Raw genomic sequence first — 21,915 nt, 5'->3', positions numbered from 1 at the left:
GGAGATCGACAGGCGGATTGGTGCAGCGTCTGCCGTGAAGCGGGCGTTGTACCGGTCCGTCGTGGTGAAGAGAGAGCTGAGTCAAAAAGCGAAGCTCTCGATTTACCGGTCGATCTATGTTCCTACCCTCATCTATGGTCATGAGCTTTGGGTCATGACCGAAAGACTGAGGTCCCGGATACAAGCGGCCGAAATGGGTTTCCTCCGCAAGGTGGCTGGGCTCTCCCTTAAAAATAGGGTGAGAAGCTCGGCCATCCGGGAGCGACTCAGAGTAGAGCCGCTGCTCCTCCGCGTCGAGAGGAGCCAGTTGAGGCTCGGGCATCTGGTAAGGATGCCTCCCTGGTGAGGTGTTCCAGGCACGTCCCACCGGGAGGAGGCCCCGAGGAAGACCCAGGACACGCTGGAGGGACGATGTCTCTCGGCTGGCCTGGGAACGCCTTGGGGTTCATCTGGAGGAGCTGGAAGAAGTGGCTGGGAGAGGGAAGTCTGGGCCTCCATTCTGAAGCTGCTGCCCCCGCGACCCGACCGTGGGTAAGAGGGAGGGAGGATGGATGGATGGATGGATGGATGGTTTTTAGAGTCTGCATATTCCAGTTAAAAATAAATCCATTAATAAATCAAGTGATGATATTTTAATAATCAATTAATTCAATGAATAGTTTCAGCAATAGTTACAAGCGTTGATAAGCACACATTATTCATTCTAGTAACTTATTTTTGTACTGAGTTGCATGCAATGCTCCACAAAGTTAAACAGAAGTGCCTTGTTCTATTATCAAACTACAAATTTCATGTTTTGGCATCCGTCCCTTCCACTTTGATTGCTAGGGCTTCCTCAGTGTTACTCTGATCAATGCCAATCTTAATACTGCCAGCACCTTTTTGAGTTTTCTGCTTCCAGCATACATAGATGATGAGCACTACACACACCACACAAACAGAAGCTAAAATGTAGGTAACTATAGCCTGAATCCAGTTTACCCCACCCTCTGAAACATCCATCTTAACGTTGTACTGGATCACCACCTTCCTGTGCTCTCTGCCTTTAACTACTTCCACTGTCTCACAGGTATAAAGGCCTTCATCAGTGGAGGAAGGTGTTAAAACGAGTCCCTGGCTGAGCAGAATGTGTCGGGGACCGGGCTCAAGGATGCTACCAGAGAACCTCCAGCTGACGGGGAGATTGGTATCAGGGGAGCAGGGGAGGAACTGTGCGACGTCAACTGTGAGGTGGATGTCAGTAATCTGCTTTGACACTGTAGGAGAAGCCAAAACAGCCATAAAAATTATCCTACTACTCTCCTCGCTAAGGTAAATGTGTGTCAAGAGCTTTATGTGGCGAATACTTGCAATTAAAGCTTGGGCAAATTTCAACATCACCATCAATGAGGTTCTGGATCCTGCCACAAATAAATGAAATCCTCTGATTATAAAGGCAGCACACAGCGAACATGTCTTAGTTAGTGCGACGTACATGGAGGAGTTTGAAGCACCAGCAACAGCAGCACACAGGCCTCTGAGATGGTCCCAGCCGCAGTATGGATCTCTGGCTATAAGGCAGTCATCACAGGATGTGTAGCGGCTGCAGTCCCTCACACTGAGCTGAGCAACAGCAGTTCTAGTTGCGCTGTACAGCTGACCCTGCAGATCATCAGAGTTCAAAGGTTAGCTCCAGGTCCATTTAGTCTACAGACATGTTGCTGTAACCTACGCTTCTAGAGGAGAGCTGAAGGAAGCGAATGGGCTGAGGATCCTGAAACAGCTGCAACTCCTCAATGATTCGCCCTCCATCATTTTCAGACCACACCACCTTCTGCAGCCAACCAGAGTCTAGAGGACCAAACAAGTTTATCTAAATATTGAGTTTTAAAATTAAAACTCAATATTTAATTTAGAGTTTTAATTGTCTCGGTGCAGGCATAGCTCTACAGCAGATGTAAATATCCATCGGAGAGGGAAAAGGGCAGCAAACAATTCTTTGAGCTGCCTTTACAACCCTCTACCGCCTCACCCTGCCTGCAACAGTGCAGCTTGCATATCATAGTGTGATGCAGTATGTCAGCTGGCTCTCGATGGATGAGCAATAGAAAGTCAACAGCAGCTTCCTCAGGACCCTCAGGAAGCGTAGCCACTGCTGGGTCTTCTTGATGACTGCTGTAATGTTTTCAGGCCAGATATCAGCGGAGGCGAGGACATCAGGAAGCCTGATGGTGTGGACACTTTCCACACTCTTGCTGTTGATGTAAGGAGGGGCTGGGTCGGTGCTTTGCTTCCTGAAGTCAATGATGATATCTTTTGTTTTCTTGGTGTTCACAGCGAGTCTGCTGCCAAGTTTATTTTACTGTGTAATGTTATAAACTGCACTCCAGAACTTTCTCTTACATTCACAGTGAAACTGCATGTAGGTTTTGCCTGTTCATTGGCCAATACAGCCATTGTCCAGTCTGATCCTGCCAACAACGCCAAGATGTGTTAAGTCATCATGTATGATCCAGTTACTTACTGTTGCCAATAAGCATGATGATGTGCTGCTGTCCATCCAGAGAGGTTACTTTGTCAACAACGATTCTGGAGAACTGGGCTGTAGACCGGACCAGCAGGGGCCTCCCAGTGATCGGGGTCACCGCTTTCTCCATCAGAGGGTGGTTCTTCACAAAGTCCAGGGTTGTGTCTGGGAGGTCCTTAGAGGTCTTCACACCTTTGGCTCGCATTTCATCATTGATACACTGATAATACAGATCAGAGATTACATGAGGTGGATCATTTCTATTGCTTTTATTTTACTTTTGTTTGGTGCTTACCGAACCAGGGTAGGGGGTAGGCACTGATCCTGTGTACCTCGTCCAGCAGCCAGAATCACTCAAGGTCAGAAAGTTCCCTCTGAAAACTTGCTGGATGTCTGACAGCTTGTAGGCGCAGACAGCGAACTGACTGCAGGACCTGGACGGCTTCCTGCAAAGGAGGTCCTGTTACTACCAGCTCAGAAACAATATTAACCCTGGACACAAGGGAGACTGCCACATCAGAAATAGTGGGGTTTAGGCTACTCAGTTTATACAGAAGCTACCCTGACCTCCTGCCAGTTCTGTGTTCATTTTCTCCATTTCTCACTTGCAGGTGTGGTATACGTAAGTTTAGAAAATGGATCAAGGGTAAAAACAAAGTAATTTTTTTATCAATGAAACTAGACCTTAATTAGGATGCATAACGGTAACATTTGAAATATCTTCTGAAAATGCTCAAAACTTAACATATATGAAAGGAAACCTAAATGCAGGAATCTCTTTACAGTAACATTATGGCAGCTGAATAACAGAAGTTCATTTATTTTAAACAGTAAAATCATAAAGCTGGAGATTAAGAGGCTAAAGTCTGAATACTATCAACATTGAAACATGAGGAGACATGACTTACAAGTTTGAGGTGAATGTTGCGTAGAAGACACTGTCCTTCAAGTTGTTTTCATCTTGTAGAAAAAAGACGTCCTGCACCAGAGACTGTGAACCTTCGTCTCCAAACGGGCAGTCCAGACGGGCTTTCAGGAAAGAAGTCCACTTTCTCTGCAAAGTTCTCAAACCTCCCACGTCGCTCTGAATCGGCACAAATGTCAGACTTTAATACTGACTCGTGGTGTTTTAAGGGAAGTTTAACATTTAGAGACGTACTTTACACACTCGTGCAACTCTTGACAGTCGCAGCCCGTGTCGTTCTTCGACAGCATTCTCAGTGAGGAACAAGAACACGTTGCTGTCCTCGTCGTTCTCTGAAACTTTGTTCATTTCAGCCATGTGTATGGAAATCATCTGGGGGTCTGAGTTCAGATCATTTCAAACATGGGATCAGGTTTTGCTGGGTGATTTCAATGGAAAAGACACTAACTGGGTCAAATGGTCACCTTACCATTGAGCCAAGATTGTTTCTCTTCAGTCCTGATGGGATTCTCCCCATGTCTTTGGAAAATCTTTGCTAATCCCAGGAAGTTTATAGAAGCAGCGGTATATAATGTGTTTTCTGTTGATAGCAGAGGAAAAGGTTTTACAATGTTTGAAATCATTACAAAAACATTCCTTCAGCATGTGTGGAACTACTGGAACCATGAATCTAGTTTTGCAGCTATTTACTATTGGAGAAAAAAACTGGATGCGGTGAAGATGTCTCCTGCTGGATAAAAGCTAGATTTAGATAGAGCTTCAAAATGTGACCAAGAGAAAAAAAGAAATAAAGTTAAACAGGCTGTTATCAGCTGATTAAATGTTGAAAACCAAAAAAACAAAACAAAAAAACATCGGATTTGCATTCATGCTGTTATGACCTCCTGAAGACAAAAAGACTTCCTGTCAGAAGATGGCAAGCAAGAAATCTCCATCATCAAAGACGTTGGACACAGTAAGGCTGTTTTAAAACCTCATAGCCCAGTGGACTCGGATTGGTTGGAGGCCAATCAAAGTTAAATTTTCAGCTGCTGTGGTTCTTTTTCACACTGCACTGTTACCAAACCCTGGTCCTTTTTTGGGGACAAAAATCCCAAATGGTAAAACCTGTCATTGCCACAAAACCAGACGGTGCAACGGACAGCCTTTGAAGATCTAAATGAAGGGTCTTCTCATGATGACGGGATCTGCCTCCTTCCCCACCTGCCTGTTTGAACCTTGCAAGGTACACCAAGACATTGGACTCTGATAGAAGAATCTGCATAGAAAGATTTCTCACTGGAGATGTTGCAGGACCACACTGGGTTTCACAACAGACGTCCTTTATGAGAAAAAAAACATCCCTCTTTTGGATCACCCTGCATGCCTTCTTGATTTGAATCCCATTTAAAAAGCTTTGGAGATAGATGGCTAAGGACAGATGCTGGGGTTTTTTCTCTTTCTATTTCTCGGTGAAGGCGGATGCTTTTTTCCTCTGCTCCCTTCCTGCCCATGATTGCCCTGCTTCCTCTGTTTTTGTGCTGCTTTTTTTTTGGAGCCTTTTTTTGTACATCCTCCAAATCTTCAAATTATGGATCTGGTCAACTGGTCTCTCAATGCAGTTGATCAAATTTTCTCAATGAGAAAACTGGGCACAAGAGAGTCTACTTGTCCTGCTGGGACACACCAAACAGGATACATCCTGGGTTTATTTGGATTCATAACAGAATTTCTGCTGTTTAGACCTTGTGGATACCTGGTATATCAAAAAATTTGGCCGACTAGCAAACACTAAAACTGACATGCTGTGGGTCAGAGATGCAGGTTGGATCCGATTCTTACTGAGACTCGCAGACCAGCTGAGGACTCTAATGCTCACTAGAAGGATGGAATCGATCTTGGAAAAGTTGCTAGTTTATTTCTTGTGGAATGGCCACACTAATTTGGATGAATGGAAAGTTTCGGTAAGACTTTAGGGAAGATTGAAATTTAAAGCCTCCCAACCTAAAACATTCTGTATCCGTACTGGCTCCCCTGTGTTGGCCTTGGACTGGCTATCTCAAATCTACTCAAAGATATGTAAACCAAGCAAGGGCGTAGGTTCGGTCTAAGTTTTGGTGGGGACCTTGACACCCCCCCGCAGCACAGTGAAATGCCCAAGAGCACCGAACATTTTTGAGAAGGGGGGGGAAACCACATTGGCTTAATAACCCCCTCCCCCCAACCATAACCATATCATACATCTTGTGTATCAGTGATTCTTGAGAATAGGGACAAAACAGGTCCTATGGATAAAGCATGAAATTTGAATAAAATATACACAAAATATATTTTTTTCAAATATCTAACTAAACTAACCTGGGTCATGTGAGCACAACAATGTATATTTTTCTTTTTTTTGCTGAATATTTTTTTATTTTAAACATTGTAGTCGGTGGATGATGCCTGTAAAAGCCCTTGTCCAGGAGCAGAACTCAATACATTCTTATAGTTTAAAACAATTAAAGAAATACTAAAATTATATATTATGACAATTAAGTATAAGTAGTCATATAAATAATTATAAAAGTATCGATAAATTGAATTAAAAATAATTTTTAGATATTTTCCAACTCCGTTGAAATTTGTCCTTAGTTTTTGTCAACACCGTCAGAAATGAAAAGAATGTAAAAAAATCAGGCATTATTGGGGGGCACCAGAACTTCTGAGGACCCCATGACGTTGTCTTTTCTCTTCCTTTGCTAGGAGGGCTAGTTAGCTCTGGTTAGCTTATGTTATTCTTTAGTTTTTTCTTCTGTTTTATTCCTAAGTTGTTTGTCACAACCATGATGTGTCAACTCCATAACTGACAATTTACAAAACTTTGATGAAATTTTGCGAAATAAAAGCTTAATTTTGGTATAATGTAAAGATTTCATGGACCTGACGAGCTACAATATGGCCTCCTTCAGAATAACATCATATAAATTGAGGTAGTTTGGCATTTCGTCAACTCCGTCAGAGTTTTTCTGACTCTTTCAGTGAAATTGTTGTCAAATCTCACTTAATTGTGCAACTAATTCATTTTAATGTATTTTACATGAATTGCATTACTTCACATGTACCAAGTTTTTCATTTTACTCACTAGTTTGTCACCACCTTCAGTTCTGTGTCAACTCCGTCATGCACTGTCAACTCCATCAGATGGACTTTTTCTTGTTTTTTGTTTTAAATAATATTTATTTTATTTCTTGAGAAGCATTTGTCTGTAAATTGAGTAAAAATATCACTAATGGGGTATTTTAAAAATAATTTTAGATTTATTTTTGTCAGATGGTGATGACAAAGTTTTGGGTCAGGTCGATTAAAAATGTAATTTTTTTTTAAAAATTCGCAACTGGGAGCCTGTACCTTAGCATCTTCATATTTTCTAAACATTATTTGTCATATTTGCATACATAAGGTTGAGAAATAATTTTAAAAAAATATGGGAAAATTAAAACCCATTTTGTCCCTATTCTCCAGAATCAACCAGATACAGTCATACTCAGCAGATCAGTTCAAGAACACTTTACTTTTTCCTTTACAAAATTCAGCAAACGTTACAAGTAAGATCAAAAGAAATATCCTCTGGATACAGCAAACACAATTGCAGATAAGAAGAAATCAATAATAAAATAAAAAAGAAAAAATATTACATAATTAACAGACCTATTCTACCTCACATTCAGTGCTGACCTTACTAAACACCGGACTTTACAACAAATGCGTTGCGTGATAGATATCTAACTTATGGGTCCACTCACTGTACTTACAGCCGACGTAGCGAAATAACTTCTAATGTCTGTCCTTTTCTTTTTTGGTGGCGACATGGTCTCAGAGACTCAGAAGGAGACGCGTGTGCCCAGCTAGCCGCCGCCTTTTGCAGCTAATCAAAGAACGTCCGACGATTCAATCGACTCCCCCTCCCCCCACCCCCCCGACAGCACCGTTCCGACACGGTCTCGGAGGCTCATAATAAATGTCAAACTAAGAAGCTTCCGTTCCGCGCACCGCCTGTTGCTGCTAATCAAAGATCGTAGATCCACGTTCTTTGAGCCAATATGGCAAAAATTGGTCGGGACTTTTTCATATCCCGTGAATATTGGTCGGGACATGTCCCTACCGTCCCTACCCAAACCTACGCCCATGAAACCAAGACTCTCCTTCCTGCCTCATTCCCTTCTGAAGTCATCCATGTCACTGTGGAGCAGAGCACTCCCAAGGACTTGGTCTTAGATAACACCATCATATCAGAGACTGTTGCTTGGGAGACTGAGCTACATGGGTCATGGACATACAAATGCAATACACAAACACAGCAAACAGATACACTCCGTGATGTCACAACCTTTCACTCATGTGTTCGTTATTCTGCAATAGCCAGCCACGCCCTAACTTCACCACTGACTGACTACTGACCAGTTCTCTGTCTAACAGGTCCGGAAAGTCCCTGAAACCTGGGTCTTACCCTATCATAGGTTTACTAGAGAGATTCTGTTTAAACTGGCGGCGGAGAAAACTCATCTAGCTCTAACTACCTTCAGATCCAGAAGTTACGGCCCTTTCCAGTTGAGAAACAGTCGGCAGAGTAGCCCTCGCTGCCGCATAGTTTCAACAACCACTCCTGTTAATGGTAGCTTTCCTCCTGAAAATAACGTGCACTTGTTATCGGCTAGATTGGATTTAGTGACTTAGATAGAAGTCCCAGGGCCATTATTTTTACTCACCAAAGGAAAGTACGAAGCCACCAAATTTCTAGAATCATGCATGTAGATTTTACTTAAACCAGAAGAACTCTCAACAATCGGTGTCTTAATTGAATTCAATGTCCACAACCTCTATCAGTATTTTTATTATATATTTTATTAAGCAAGCTTTAGCAGGGGTAAATGACAAGCAGATTTAGTCGAAGGAATTATAAAATTGTAACAAGAATAATCTCTAATTATAAAATTAACCATACCCTATCCTCTTTCTAATTCCTAACCTGTGTCACTAATCTCACTGAGCGAGGCTTTAGGGGCAGGGCAACTCACACCCGTTGTTGGTCGATCTTGGCAGCCGAAACCTTTAAACGTCCTTGGTCAGAGTCTCTGTCCTGGCGGGGCAAAGTCCTCTTTCAGAAAAGCAACAAAGTCAATCCGTCCGATATCTTTTAGACGAACGGAATCTTCGTCACCTAGTGACCTTTGTCTTTTCCCCAAGTCTGCTGCAGTTAAACGGTGATCGTAGGGTGGAGGCAGAGGAGACGGTCGGATTCAGGGGCCAGGGCTGGGGCTGACGGATCTTGTCCTTTCTTGCGGCGTGAAGTCTCAACTTTTCCCTTGGTCCCAGGGTGTGGTCCTCTGCTGATCTTTAGTCTGCGTCCTCTTGTTGACTCTCCTTCAGCGCCGCGGACTAAGAACGGTTTCCTCCTCAGCTCGCTGGCTTTTAAACCCTTTTGGCCCATAGTTGTGTATGGGAGAGGTCTCATGACTCATCCTTCCCGATTATTCAATCGGAAAGCACCCATCTTCCCCAAACTCCACTCCACCCTGAATTTTGAAATACCCACATTTTTCTTGTCTGACTGTTGCAACTCTTGTCCAATACTTCTCTTTTTTCTCCTGTTGGTTATTTGGCAGTCATTGCCTTTTTAGGAGTTGTCCTGGGGCCTCCGCCCAGCTCAGTGTACTGCCCGTGACAGTCCTTTTTTCCTTCTCATGTACTCAAACCTACAGTCCTCTTATAATGTATCATGAACATAATCAACTTGTTTTGTCATTATCTGAAATCATACAACAATCAAGTTGTCACTGTTATTACAGATCATGAATACAGATTATATATTTCAATTATTCATTACAGACATCATAATCACAAAACCTCAATCATTCCAACTATTACACACATATGTATTTTGTATTTCTTTTCTTTAATCATCCTTAAATCAATATACAAGATCACTGTTATTCCTCAGGCCTTTACCCTGCTTTCTGCGTGTACCTAGAGAGATCTCACAAGTTCATGCCAGTTTTCTTGACACATGTCAATGTATCATCTGAATGTTGCTACATGTGCATACTTCCCTGATGTGACTTTTCCTCTTTTCCTTGCCCTGTCTGTCTATCTGTCTGGTTAAACGGGAATTAGAACAAACTTACAATCAGAGAAACTCATCTAGAGAAAATGCTCATTAGATTAGTACTTCTCAAATAATGAGGCACGTGCCCCCAGGGAGAAAGGGTGAGGTGTCAGGGGAGGCGCGAGAAGAAAGACTTTATTGTCTTTCTTCCTGTTTAACTGATAAACATACCTCTGGTCACTAGGTAAAGGTAATTTTATTTATATAGCACATTTTCAGCAACAATCCTGTAAAGCAATTTCTTTTGAAACAAAACAACAAACCAAAAAAAAGAAGAAAAAGCTAATAATGTTGATCCAAAGTAAATAAACTAGATACTTCCTGTTCAGGGTTGGTAGATAAGTATAAGTAAGTATCCTCTGGTCTAATTCCATTTTTAGGACGCAGCAGTGTTAGGGTTGCCACCTTTCAGAAATTAAAATAAGGGACGCTCCTCACGGCGCGGGGGACTTTCATGGGGTGAGACGTGCAGTGATAGACATTATTTTATGGCGATGTTCATTGTTTTTAAAAAGTGATCCGTAGAGCAATCATTCATGCATAGTTTGTTAGAGTATTCCAAAATTGTACTTTAATCAGAGCAGCACACCTTAAACATGTTTAATTAAGCAAGTGTAAAAAGTATTTGGTAAACTGCTCAAGTACCACAGGTCGAAAAGTGGGATTTTTGACCCTGTATTCTGGCGCAAACTCAGCTAGTCAGCGACAGATATCGACAGCAATCGACAGTTTTGCATTTTCACTCAATTGAGTCGAATTCTGTCGATTGCGGAATCCCAGGAAGGGGGAGTGGCGTTGCGGGGCAGCGGGCGGTGTTAACGACTCTACTTAGCATACGAATAGCCTACCATATGCAAAGGTGCTTCAGCAGACCCACGAGGATTCTCAGTCATTGGATGAAAGACAATGACATCACAGTTCATCATTGACATATGATTGGTTGGTTGATGTGTGCCCATTGGACAGCACTTATGTCTTTATGAATAAACCCCGCCCCAATCATTAATATTTTTAACACTGCATTTAAAAAATCTATATAAAAAATAAATGCTGTATTAAAATATATTCATTTGATATTGCTTATATGCAACGTGTTCATATATGAGGAACATAAATGAGGCACAGAAGTTTTTTTTCTTTATTTCATTTTATTTATATTTTTACTGTTTGCACACAAAATGAGACATAAATGCTTGTCCATTTCTGGACCATCTGGGAGTGTTTTTGTGTGTTTTTTTTTGTCCAAACATGATCCAACATTATGCTGCGTTCAGGACAGGCCCGACGTCTCGCCTGTAGCTTAGATCCGACGTCTCTCCTGTAGCTTAGACCCGACGTCTCTCCTGTAGCTTAGATCCGACGTCTCTCCTGTAGCGTAGGCCCGAAGTCTCTCCTGTGGCTTAGACCCGACGTCTCTCCTGTAGCTTAGACCCGACGTCTCTCCTGTGGCTTAGACCCGACGTCTCTCCTGTGGCTTAGACCCGACGTCTCTCCTGTGGCTTAGACCCGACGTCTCTCCTGTAGCTTAGACCCGACGTCTCTCCTGTAGCTTAGACCCGACGTCTCTCCTGTAGTGTAGGCCCGAAGTCTCTCCTGTAGCTTAGACCCGACGTCTCTCCTGTAGCTTAGATCCTGTAGCGTAGATCCGACGTCTCGCCTGTAGCTTAGACCCGACATCTCTCCTGTAGCTTAGACCCGACGTCTCTCCTGTAGCTTAGACCCGACGTCTCTCCTGTAGCTTAGACCCGACGTCTCTCCTGTAGCTTAGACCCGACGTCTCTCCTGTAGCTTAGACCCGACATCTCTCCTGTAGCTTAGACCCGACATCTCTCCTGTAGCTTAGACCCGACGTCTCTCCTGTAGCTTAGACCCGACATCTCTCCTGTAGCTTAGACCCGACATCTCTCCTGTAGCTTAGACCCGACGTCTCTCCTGTGGCTTAGACCCGACGTCTCTCCTGTGGCTTAGACCCGACGTCTCTCCTGTAGCTTAGATCCTGTAGCGTAGACCCGACGTCTCTCCTGTAGCTTAGACCCGACGTCTCTCCTGTAGCTTAGATCCGAAGTCTCTCCTGTAGCTTAGACCCGACGTCTCTCCTGTAGCTTAGACCCGACGTCTCTCCTGTGGCTTAGACCCGACGTCTCTCCTGTAGCTTAGACCCGACGTCTCTCCTGTAGCTTAGATCCGACGTCTCTCCTGTAGCTTAGACCCGACGTCTCTCCTGTAGCGTAGGCCCGAAGTCTCTCCTGTAGCTTAGACCCGACATCTCTCCTGTAGCTTAGACCCGACGTCTCTCCTGTAGCTTAGATCCGACGTCTCTCCTGCAGCTTAGGCCCGACGTCTCTCCTGTAGCTTAGGCCCGACGTCTCTCCTGTAGCTTAGATCCGACGTCTCTCCTGTAGCTTAGATCCGACGTCTCTCCTGTAGCTTAGACCCGACGTCTCTCCTGCAGCGTAGGCCCGAAGTCTCTTCCTGTCTTGTAGGCCCAACGTCACTGAGCTCCTGGTTGGAGGAACTTGGGGTCTCAACCTCACCACAGTCCATCCTGACACCCCCTCATAGCTGCCATCCTCCCAGAATGCCACCTCCTCTGCTGCCACTACTCTCTGCCTTCCTCCATCAGCTGTTAATACAGAACAGACAATCATTATGTCATCTTTTTGTCATTATGAAACTACAGTGAAATGATTTGGCAACTTCCCGCTTAGCATGCACACATAAGACATTAAAACAAAGAAACAAAAAACACATTAATACATTCTTACAAAAAATAAAAACTTTAATGAAAAAGAGAAAACACTTGGAAACAATTGGAAGAAAAAATAATTAAAAGCAGTTGGTAGTAAATAGTAAAACATAATTCAACAAACTTTGAGGCAGATAATTTGCCTTGATGGATTTTAATAAATCACAGTGCTTTAATCATTCAAGGATTTGTGACATCTCTAGGTCTTACCTGCTTCTTTCTATAGCTACATCCAGATGACTGGCAGTCGGTCCTGGATGCAGCTGGAAAACATTTTTGTGCATTGTCAATACATAGCATAATTACATTATGTACATAAACAATATTGAAGCATAAAATATCATCAACATTCTGAAATAGTAGATACTCACACACAGTTGCGTCTCTGTCCTCGTCACGGACATCAGGACGTTCCTGAAGAGTCTGATTGACACAAATGTGACTCCCATTCTGTGGAGTGTCTGGAAATAAATGTAAAATTAAAAAAGTATTGTAGCAAAAATATATTGCTTTCTGAAAAATACATAAGTAAATAAGTTAAAATTATTCTCAACCAACCATTATACAGTCGGGAATCAACGCAGTGACTGTACATAATACATACCGGCTTCATGGCGCCGTCCTCCGTCCGCCATGTTGTCGATTCTACTGCTTTCCACACTCTGCCTTGCTGCACTGCGTTATAGCAAAATAAATCAAATAAAATAACCACTTTTCCTTTCAAATATGCGAGTCTTCACTATTGACTAAATGTGAAATCATAACTTACTGAATTTCTCCTCGTCCTGGTGGACTCCGTCAGAGCGCCTCGGCACCGTGGTCTGAGGCCTGGCTGTGGAGCCTTGGCCATTTTTCAGGTCTGAAAAAATAAAAGACGCGAGTATTTTTAAGAGTTCAGAACATCACATGTAATAAAAAATACAATACGAAATCTCTCCCTACACTTGTTTTGACATTATGAAAACGACAGACCGCTTTCTGTAAGAAACAAACAAAGCAACTCGCCTCGCTATTCATAAAAGCTTTCTTACCGTGAGTTCGGCCTGTTGGACCGCCGCGGTGTCATCTGTTGTTTTCCGCCGGGACGTTGCTTAATATCAAAACGATACTGAAAAAGTAACTCCGTGAAATAGGACTTTTTCCACCATTTCACACAACGCACGGGCATTTTCGTTCATGTTGGGTTTAGCATTAGCCGGTGCAAATCTTCCTCTGGAGTTTAATGGCGGCTGCTTGACCGACTATGAAAGCGCATTACTGCCACCAACTGGACTGGAGTGTTAAATGAAAGTTGACAGAAGAAAAATACATTCTAAAAGTTATTTTTTCAAAAGTTACCTGACAGTATATTTTATTTTTATTATAATTAATTGCTAAAATGTTTTAAAATGTGTAGATGTTTATTTACTCAATTCTACTTTGAGCTGTGTCCTTTTTAGTTTATACAGAATATAATGATTCATAATCCGTGAGTTATATTTAGTGCTTAACTAACAAAACTTTAAAAAAGGAATACAAATGTTTATACTCCATCAGAAGGTATCACATACTTTCAACCATTTTGTTCTTCAATTTAAACTCGAGAGTTAAGCAACTGAATACTGATCAATCATCTGTAGTTTAAGTCCTGTATTGTGATGTGGAACGGTGTCACTACCACTCCAACATAGCACGACTCTGGGTCCAACATAGCAAGACTCTGGGTCCAACATAGCACGACTCTGGGTCCAACATAGCACGACTCTGGGTCCAACATAGCACGACTCTGGGTCCAACATAGCACGACTCTGGGTCCAACATAGCACGACTCTGGGTCCAACATAGCACGACTCTGGGTCCAACATAGCACGACTCTGGGTCCAACATAGCACGACTCTGGGTCCAACATAGCACGACTCTGGGTCCAACATAGCACGACTCTGGGTCCAACATAGCACGACTCTGGGTCCAACATAGCACGACTCTGGGTCCAACATAGCACGACTCTGGGTCCAACATAGCACGACTCTGGGTCCAACATAGCACGACTCTGGGTCCAACATAGCACGACTCTGGGTCCAACATAGCACGACTCTGGGTCCAACATAGCACGACTCTGGGTCCAACATAGCACGACTCTGGGTCCAACATAGCACGACTCTGGGTCCAACATAGCACGACTCTGGGTCCAACATAGCAAGACTCTGGGTCCAACATAGCACGACTCTGGGTCCAACATAGCACGACTCTGGGTCCAACATAGCAAGACTCTGGGTCCAACATAGCACGACTCTGGGTCCAACATAGCACGACTCTGGGTCCAACATAGCACGACTCTGGGTCCAACATAGCACGACTCTGGGTCTTTCAAGCAATCAGTGAACATTAACATTAGTTTGAATATTATTCACAAAAATACTTTATATACAATGAACCACTCTGGAATCTTCAGATGGGAGGAATGTCAAAGTAAGATCAGGTTTCACTATAGTCTACTGTATGTAATCATGCATATTCTGCTTTTACATCATCAATTCAACCAAACTAAGTTTTTCAGTGCTCCTAACACACATGTAAAATATATTTTAATGGATAAGATAGATTATTGTTTTAATATTCTGTCTCCAAACATACTTCTTCATGGCATACTTCTATAACTGAACAATACCTACAGACGTCTCAAAATGTGATAAACTGTTTGGCCCATTGCACTGCAACACCAACATGTATTTACATCTCCATTTGAAGGAGTACATGGTGGAATACAGGCTTTTTTGAGCCAGTATTCCAGTGTTTGTGATTAAATACTGAGAATGTTTAATCACAAAGTCCAGATTAGGAGACAGTTAAAGAAGAGTCAACAACAACTTAGTATGCCATGAACATCTGCCTGTGATACTTTAATGACCAAAATATTACATGTGCAAATGATTGGAACTTTGTCATGATGACACAACCGATGCTTTATGTGAAGCTCAGTGTTTTCACGTCGGCAGAAACACTTCGGTCTGCATTCCACCACACAATCTTGGATGAGCTTGACAGACATGCAATGTTGACAATATATCATCAGATTTACCCTGAAAATTGTACTTTGATATCAACACTTTAGTGTTAAGGTTACATCCCTAAGTTGAGCTAAGTGTATTCAGAATGTCACACTAAATTTGTTCCATTTGTGTGACTTTGTAACATTAGAACATTTTCAGCATTAATGTCTGTTTTATACTTAAATCTCATTATTTCTCAATAACACTGAGGGGTTTTGGCCAGGTCCTGGGTCTAGTAAACAGGTGAACAGAAGGTAAAATGGTTTAGCTACAAAAGGAATGAGAGTCAAAAGGCCGGTGCTCAACAGTTGATTTGCATTTGCATGGCTCTCAGCAACTTCATTTAAATACGAAAACCTCTGCTAGGCCCAAGGGGAGGGGGTGATAGGGGAACACGGACACACAGCGTTTCTGACCATTCTTGGCAGTGCTCTACCATTTTCCACTCTGACAAAAACCTCTTGCCGATAGCCCTCAATCTCCATGCGCACGGCAGAACTAGGTGTCAATAGCTGTCGAAAATCCCATTTTCCATCCTGTGTACTGAGTAACTGATCATAACACCTGATTTAATGTTCAAAATGTATCCTCAGACAGCCAAAAGTATAAAAGTTATGTGAACATTCTGGTACTGTGAAGAATATTACTAAATATAAAAAAGGCGTTGAGATCTTCTATATCAAATCCTGCTGGTGAGATTAAATATTTGAAAGCTGATGCATCACTGCTGCTGTCGATCCATTGGTTAATGCAGAGGTTCCCAAACTGTGGGTGCGCCCCCTAGGGGGGGCGCCGTGCCATTGCAGGGGGGCACGGGAAGCCGTCTGGATGAAAAAACATGGAAAAAAAAAACATGAACACTGTATGCGCTGGGTTTTTACCTTAGAATGGCCAACTCTCTGTTATTCCTGTCAGTCTGATACAGTAGGCTTCCACACTTCCCATATCTGTGTCCTCTGTCACTTTTATCAGCAGTTAAAACTGTTTAATCCGTTGTTAACATGCTGTAACCTGTTTTTCCGAGCCGCCTTTAAACGCAACATGAGCGCTACGACGCTCGCGCTGGGTTTCCACCTGTGAAGGAGACCTGCTGCTGCTGGGCGGAGCTACGTAGGTTTGTGTTAGAATCACGGCAGCAAACCAGCAAAACGCAAAGAACTTTTCACAGTTTTTTCCTCCAAACTAACCGACTGAGTTGAGTGAAGCTGTTGGATGCAGGTAATGTTAGCTAAAAGATGACTAGCTAACATCAATACAGAACCTTAAGCTTAACATGTAGCCTGTAGGCCAGTGTATAGGTTGAAAAACCTATTTTGAGCCAAGGTACTGTTTTAATTGAAAAAAATCTCGAGGCACACCACCAACCAAAAATGTAAACAAAGACACTCTGTAGTTGCCTATATTACATATAGTCATTCTTATCAAAATGTCTTGAATAGAAATCAAATATACACAAAATGTATTTTTATCACATTTTACATTTCTTATTTCATGTAACATGTCCACTTCAAAAATACACCTGAACAGTCCCACAACACTGTGGTCTTAAATTTAAAGAAGTTGTAGAAAATTTCAAAGTGTTTTACAAACTATTTCACAAGCATTCTTATAGCCTGAATATAGAAAATAATTCTTATTCTGAAAGAAGCAATAATATTTGGGAAACATTTCACTATTACAATATGAAGAGTTGCATGTACAAAATGTCCATATCTGTATATTTTACCCATCTACTGTGAAACCTGTGCATGTTTGGGTGAAAACAGCCGATTTCCTGGCAGAAATTGAAGAAAGACAAAGCTCTTCCTCAACAGCTCTGTCTCTCTCTGGTTTTAGTTTTTATAGTATCCAGGCTTGAGAAGCTGGACACACAGACATGTTGTGGGAAATGGACCCATGTTCTTTCCAACTACTGCTGAGCTTCACTGTCTTTTCCATCACTGTCGTCAGTCTTTCTAGATACGATGCTCTCACCGCTACCTGGAACGTTCATGCATCACTAATTCTCTTGTTTTAATGTAAAATGCTCTGTACCTACTGCCATCTAGTGGTAAGAAAATTACATGATTACACTGCTAGTTACTACTACAGCAGACGCTCGAAGATGGCATTATTTGCAGATAATTCATTTTCAAAAAATATTTTACAACCAATTACCGTATTTTTTGGACTATAGAGCGCACCATACTAGCACCTTCATTTAAAAAAAACAAAAAAAAAAAAACTGGAAGCTACTCTCGGTTTTTCATAAGGACCCGGCAGAGGGCTGCGTCCTAATAAATCTGCAGGATTTATTAAGGACAAAGCCCTCAGTCTCCAAAGCCGAACCGTGGTTTCGTTCACACCGAGCTGAAGTGCAGCGGCTTTATTTCCCTCTTGTACTGCCAGATCGACAGTCCTCAACTTAAAAGCTGCATCATATGAGTTTGAAAACATTTCTCCGTCGTGCCTGCTGCTAGCATGTGGTTGTTCAAAATGAAAATTAGCGCGTTCTTCTTTGATTTCCAATTATGACTTCTAATGATTCACTTCCTGCTAGAGAGCCCCCTGGTGGTTGAAGAAAAATACACAGAAAAGCCGCACCGGGCTACAATGGTTCAAAGTTTAGGAAAAAAGTAGCAGCTTATAGTCCGGAAAATACGGTACCATAGGTGAAATTGGATAATTTCCACGGCACACCTGACGATCACTCACGGCACACTAGTGTGCCGCGGAACAGTGGTTGAAAAACACTGCTGTAGGCTACCAATGTTGTTGTCTATGTCCAGCTACGTACATTCATTTTGACCCTGTTCTTAGAGAAAGGGAGTCTCTAAGAACCCTCTTCCCCCCCCACACATAACCAGACAGCTATTTGATTTGCAATCCATGGGGGGGCGGAAAAAGTTTGGGAACCACTGGGTTAATGTCTGCTTCGCCTTTAAAATGGTTAGTCCTTTGTTTAAAGTTGAGAATTTGGACAAGAACAAACAATGACAAAGAGGCAACATGTAGCAATTTGAAAGCAGGAATTTGTAAAAAGTTTCCCAGGACCCAAATTTTTTTGTTAGTCTGTTTCCAGTTATTGGCAAGTGAATTTGTATATTTGTTAAACATTTAGATCTGAGCTAGCTAAATATTTAGCTTCAAGTTCACTACACGCTACGTATTTAGTTAGCAGTTTAGTTGGATATTTAGTTTAACAAGCTAACCTAAATATGTAGCTTGTTGGAGTGAAACTGTGGCATTTATTAATGAATAAAAACTGAACTCGTATTTCTTTCTCAGATGGCAGGCTAAAATACCCAAATCATTGAAAATCATTACGTTGAAGCGATACGGCAGTGCTAAATGTTTTGTTGAGTATGTGAAGTATGTCTGTTATACTCTCCTGAGCTGAATAGCTAATTTACTTTTCACAAGAATAAGTTTATATTTCTTCTTGCCTTTTTCATTCATTTTGTTGTTACAAAACCTTTTCATTCTTAAAATTGAGTGAATTCCATAAAAATTAAAATGAAATATTATGTGAAATTATTGTTAATATTTGTGTGTAACTCTAGACACTGCACCCCATAATTTCCCAAAAGATAAATTTGTGGTGAACTAATAAAAAGCCTAGCTGAGTTTAAAAGTAGCTTTCAGAAGCTGATAGATCTAAACATTGCTAACTTTGTCTGCTCTTCAGGCTTTGAAGCATCAAGATGAGAAAGCAATCTGGGAAGTAGAAACAGTGCAGGTTCACTGGTTGATATTTTATGTAGGTCTAAGTAAACGTACGACCGTGGAGACGTCGGAGAACAACTAAACATTTCACAGGATGACATTTCTCGATGCACACCTGCTGTTTGGTCAAGAACTGTTACGGTCCACACAGGACACACAACATAAGGAGTCCAGGCCAATTTACACAAGAACATAAGACATGATGAATCCAGACCAGGAAGCACTGAGATACTGAGCGAAACATCATTAGGCCTGGGATAAAAAGTGTTGCACCAACCATTCATCATGGAGGCAAATTTTTCTTCGGGGTCAAAGGGAATTTTCCCTCTGCCACTGTGAGTTGTGTCCTCCATGGTGATATGTCCTTCGTTGACCATCTGTAAAAATATCAATTTATAATGATTTAGAAATGATACTACTTATTTTTCCATGCAACTGCATGTTTTTACATCCTTTCCTGTTTTATTGCAATAAACTAAATTCCTCCTACACAGCAACTGCCCAGCCGATGGTTCTGGAACTACAGGACAACGACTCCAGCCTTAGGTATGGGAGGAACGTACCAGGTGTGTGCAGGTAGGTTCGAATGCCTTGGTTCCACAAGCCAGAACTCTGCCATCATCCAGAGTGTGCATCATCCTGATGTAGTTGTCACATTCCTGTTAGAAGGACAGCTATTTCTATAAACAGACTGTAAAACTGAGGGGAAAAACTTATAATTTATTTTAATGTGCTGTAGTGTACCTCGATGCTCTTGCCTTTCTTCTGGCACTCGATTTTGTCTTCAGAGCTTGCCATCCAGTTAGTCTAAAAGATATCAATCAAGAACTCCATGTGGCTTTCAGGAAATGTTTGTGAAGTTCCTTTGTGTCTTTTTAATATGAAAGTAAAAAAGTGCATTTTATGGGGTGCCATTAAAGTTACGCAGTCAACAATAAACTGGCTAACACTTTATTTGACGGGCTGTGCATAAGACTGACATGACACTGTCATAAACGTGACATAAGATCTGTCATAAATATGCAGGAGTCTTTATGAATGTCTGACTGTTGTCATGAAGTGTTATTCGTTAAATAATGACACTTTTAATGCAAATTTGCGTTAATGGTGCAATAGAAGTTCATTGAAAGTATGAACTTTGCAACCTGACGACAGGTGCTGTCATGTTTGTGACAGCGTCAGGTAAAGTCTTATGGACACCCCATCAAATAAAGTGTTACCATAAATGACAATAATATGGGTTAATTATTTTGTCATGAGAGGAAAAAAAGCAGGTTAATTTTGCAAAGTCATGTTTTCATTATCAAACTGCATATATAGATGTCAATCAAAATATCTAGCATAAAACTAAAATTTGATGAGTATCAAACTAAATATTAAGCCCGGAGATAAATATTTAGCTACGTAGCTACACTTATTTGTGTATATTTAAATATGTAGTTCGTAAACTAAATATTTACTGCCGTAGAGCTAAACATGTTTGGAACTAGTCTGCTTCCTAACACACTAGTAGGTACTAGTTTAGGTACTACTTAGCTTTCTAACTAATTATTTAGCTTTAATCTAAGTATTTAGTTAGCAAACTAAATACTTTGGTTAAAAGCTACATATTTACTCCACAACTAACTAAATATGTAATTTATAAACTATTTAGCTTGCTAATTAAATATTTGGAAACCGTGATATTTACTAATGAATGAATAACATGACAGGAAAATGAATCCTCATTTTTTTCGTCCTGACAGGTTAAATTACCCACATTATTGAAGTTTTTTACCTGTAACTTTCAAAATGCCACCCCATAGTTTCTCTTTGCATTTAATTTCATTGAAGTTTCACCACCCAGACCCAGTTCCTACCTCGCTGGTCTTCTCAGTGATGTCATCCAAACTGAGCGTGATGACCTTTCCTCTGGCTCCGATGAAGAGCAGACCGATGTCTTCTCTCACCAGCATGGAGCTCAAACCGTCAAAGTCAGGCTCCTTAAACAGCTTCAGGTTAACATCTGAGGGAAGGAATCCAACCGGCATCCTCAGGTTACTTTTGAAATCAGAGCATTTTCATAAACCTCTGAATTTAATTCAGTTCTCTGCATTTTATTTAAAGATATCAGAGTAAGAGGGGGTAGACAGCATCTTCATGCTACACTCGTATTATTTCCATCTTTTTAATGCACTTCTTTGTGCTGGTTTGTCACTCAGAGTCACAATGAAACTCTAGGTTTGTGTTTGCAACATGACAAAATGTGGAAAAGTCGACAGACTGTGAATACTTCTGCACTGGTCTGGACATTTCAGTGCTGCTGCAGAGATGCTCACCTGAGAAGAAAACGCTCCGGCGGGGTTTCAGGCTTTGGGCTGATCCCTCACTCATAATGATCAGGACATAAAGGAGCGCTACCTGGCTCTGCATCATAACCTCAGACAGGAAGGAAAGAAAAAACACATTTCTATTGCAGTTGTTATGGAAGCAGCAGTTTATTTCCTGGTTAATAATTACATGTCACACAGAAACATTATGGGTTCATAAATTATGAAATAAGAATCCTTAACAATTTAAATAGCTTTAAGAAGTGCATTATAGAAAGCGGTTGATTATAACATTTAATTCTCTAAAATCTGTTTGCTTACCTCTAACAGGTGGAAATGAAATGCAATGTAAAGGCAATTTACATCTGATAACTACAAGAAACCAAAACATGTTTATTTTTAAAAAACGTTCCAATGTTTAAAGGTGAATAAAACTTCCTTAACTGACAGTACTGTATTAACTGAATGTATTAAGGTATATTAGAAGTAGCTCTCCTGATGCACTTTTAGGAGTGGCAACACAACACTGTACTGTTGTATTTCCCAGTGGAGCAGGAACCTTGTCATTTT

The 21,915-nt window shown here is 41.5% G+C and overlaps 1 protein-coding gene across 1 annotated transcript; it reads right to left on the bottom strand.

The window, feature by feature from the left end:
• Positions 1 to 789: 789 nt before the first annotated feature.
• On the bottom strand, positions 790 to 21,482 carry LOC106913345 (semaphorin-4E-like). Its single transcript, XM_088002858.1, has 14 exons — positions 21,355 to 21,482; positions 20,896 to 21,041; positions 19,781 to 19,843; positions 19,600 to 19,695; positions 19,314 to 19,413; positions 3,901 to 4,011; positions 3,666 to 3,811; positions 3,415 to 3,590; positions 2,802 to 2,952; positions 2,504 to 2,726; positions 1,712 to 1,830; positions 1,475 to 1,641; positions 1,351 to 1,400; positions 790 to 1,256 (listed from the first exon to the last, which is right to left on the bottom strand). The coding sequence occupies exons 1-14, from the start codon at positions 21,449 to 21,451 to the stop codon at positions 790 to 792; spliced, it is 2,112 nt and encodes a 703-aa protein (XP_087858984.1). The 5' UTR covers positions 21,452 to 21,482.
• Between the last annotated feature and the right edge of the window lie 433 nt (positions 21,483 to 21,915).

This window comes from Poecilia mexicana, unplaced genomic scaffold (assembly GCF_051168715.1).
Source record: "Poecilia mexicana isolate PSO_F unplaced genomic scaffold, ASM5116871v1 scaffold_22, whole genome shotgun sequence".
Taxonomy (NCBI): Eukaryota; Metazoa; Chordata; class Actinopteri; order Cyprinodontiformes; family Poeciliidae; genus Poecilia; species Poecilia mexicana.
The sequence above is the reverse complement of the archived record's forward strand: the minus strand, read 5'-3'. Positions and strand labels throughout refer to the sequence as shown.

Coding starts and splice junctions, on each gene's coding strand:
- LOC106913345 (XM_088002858.1), bottom strand. CDS start 21,451: ATGATGCAGAGCCAGGTAGCGCTCCTTTATGTCCTGATCATTATGAGT. Junction 21,042..21,354: donor CCGGAGCGTTTTCTTCTCAG/GTGAGCATCTCT, acceptor TCCTTCCCTCAG/ATGTTAACCTGAAGCTGTTT. Junction 1,401..1,474: donor GGTGCTTCAAACTCCTCCAT/GTACGTCGCACT, acceptor TATTTGTGGCAG/GATCCAGAACCTCATTGATG.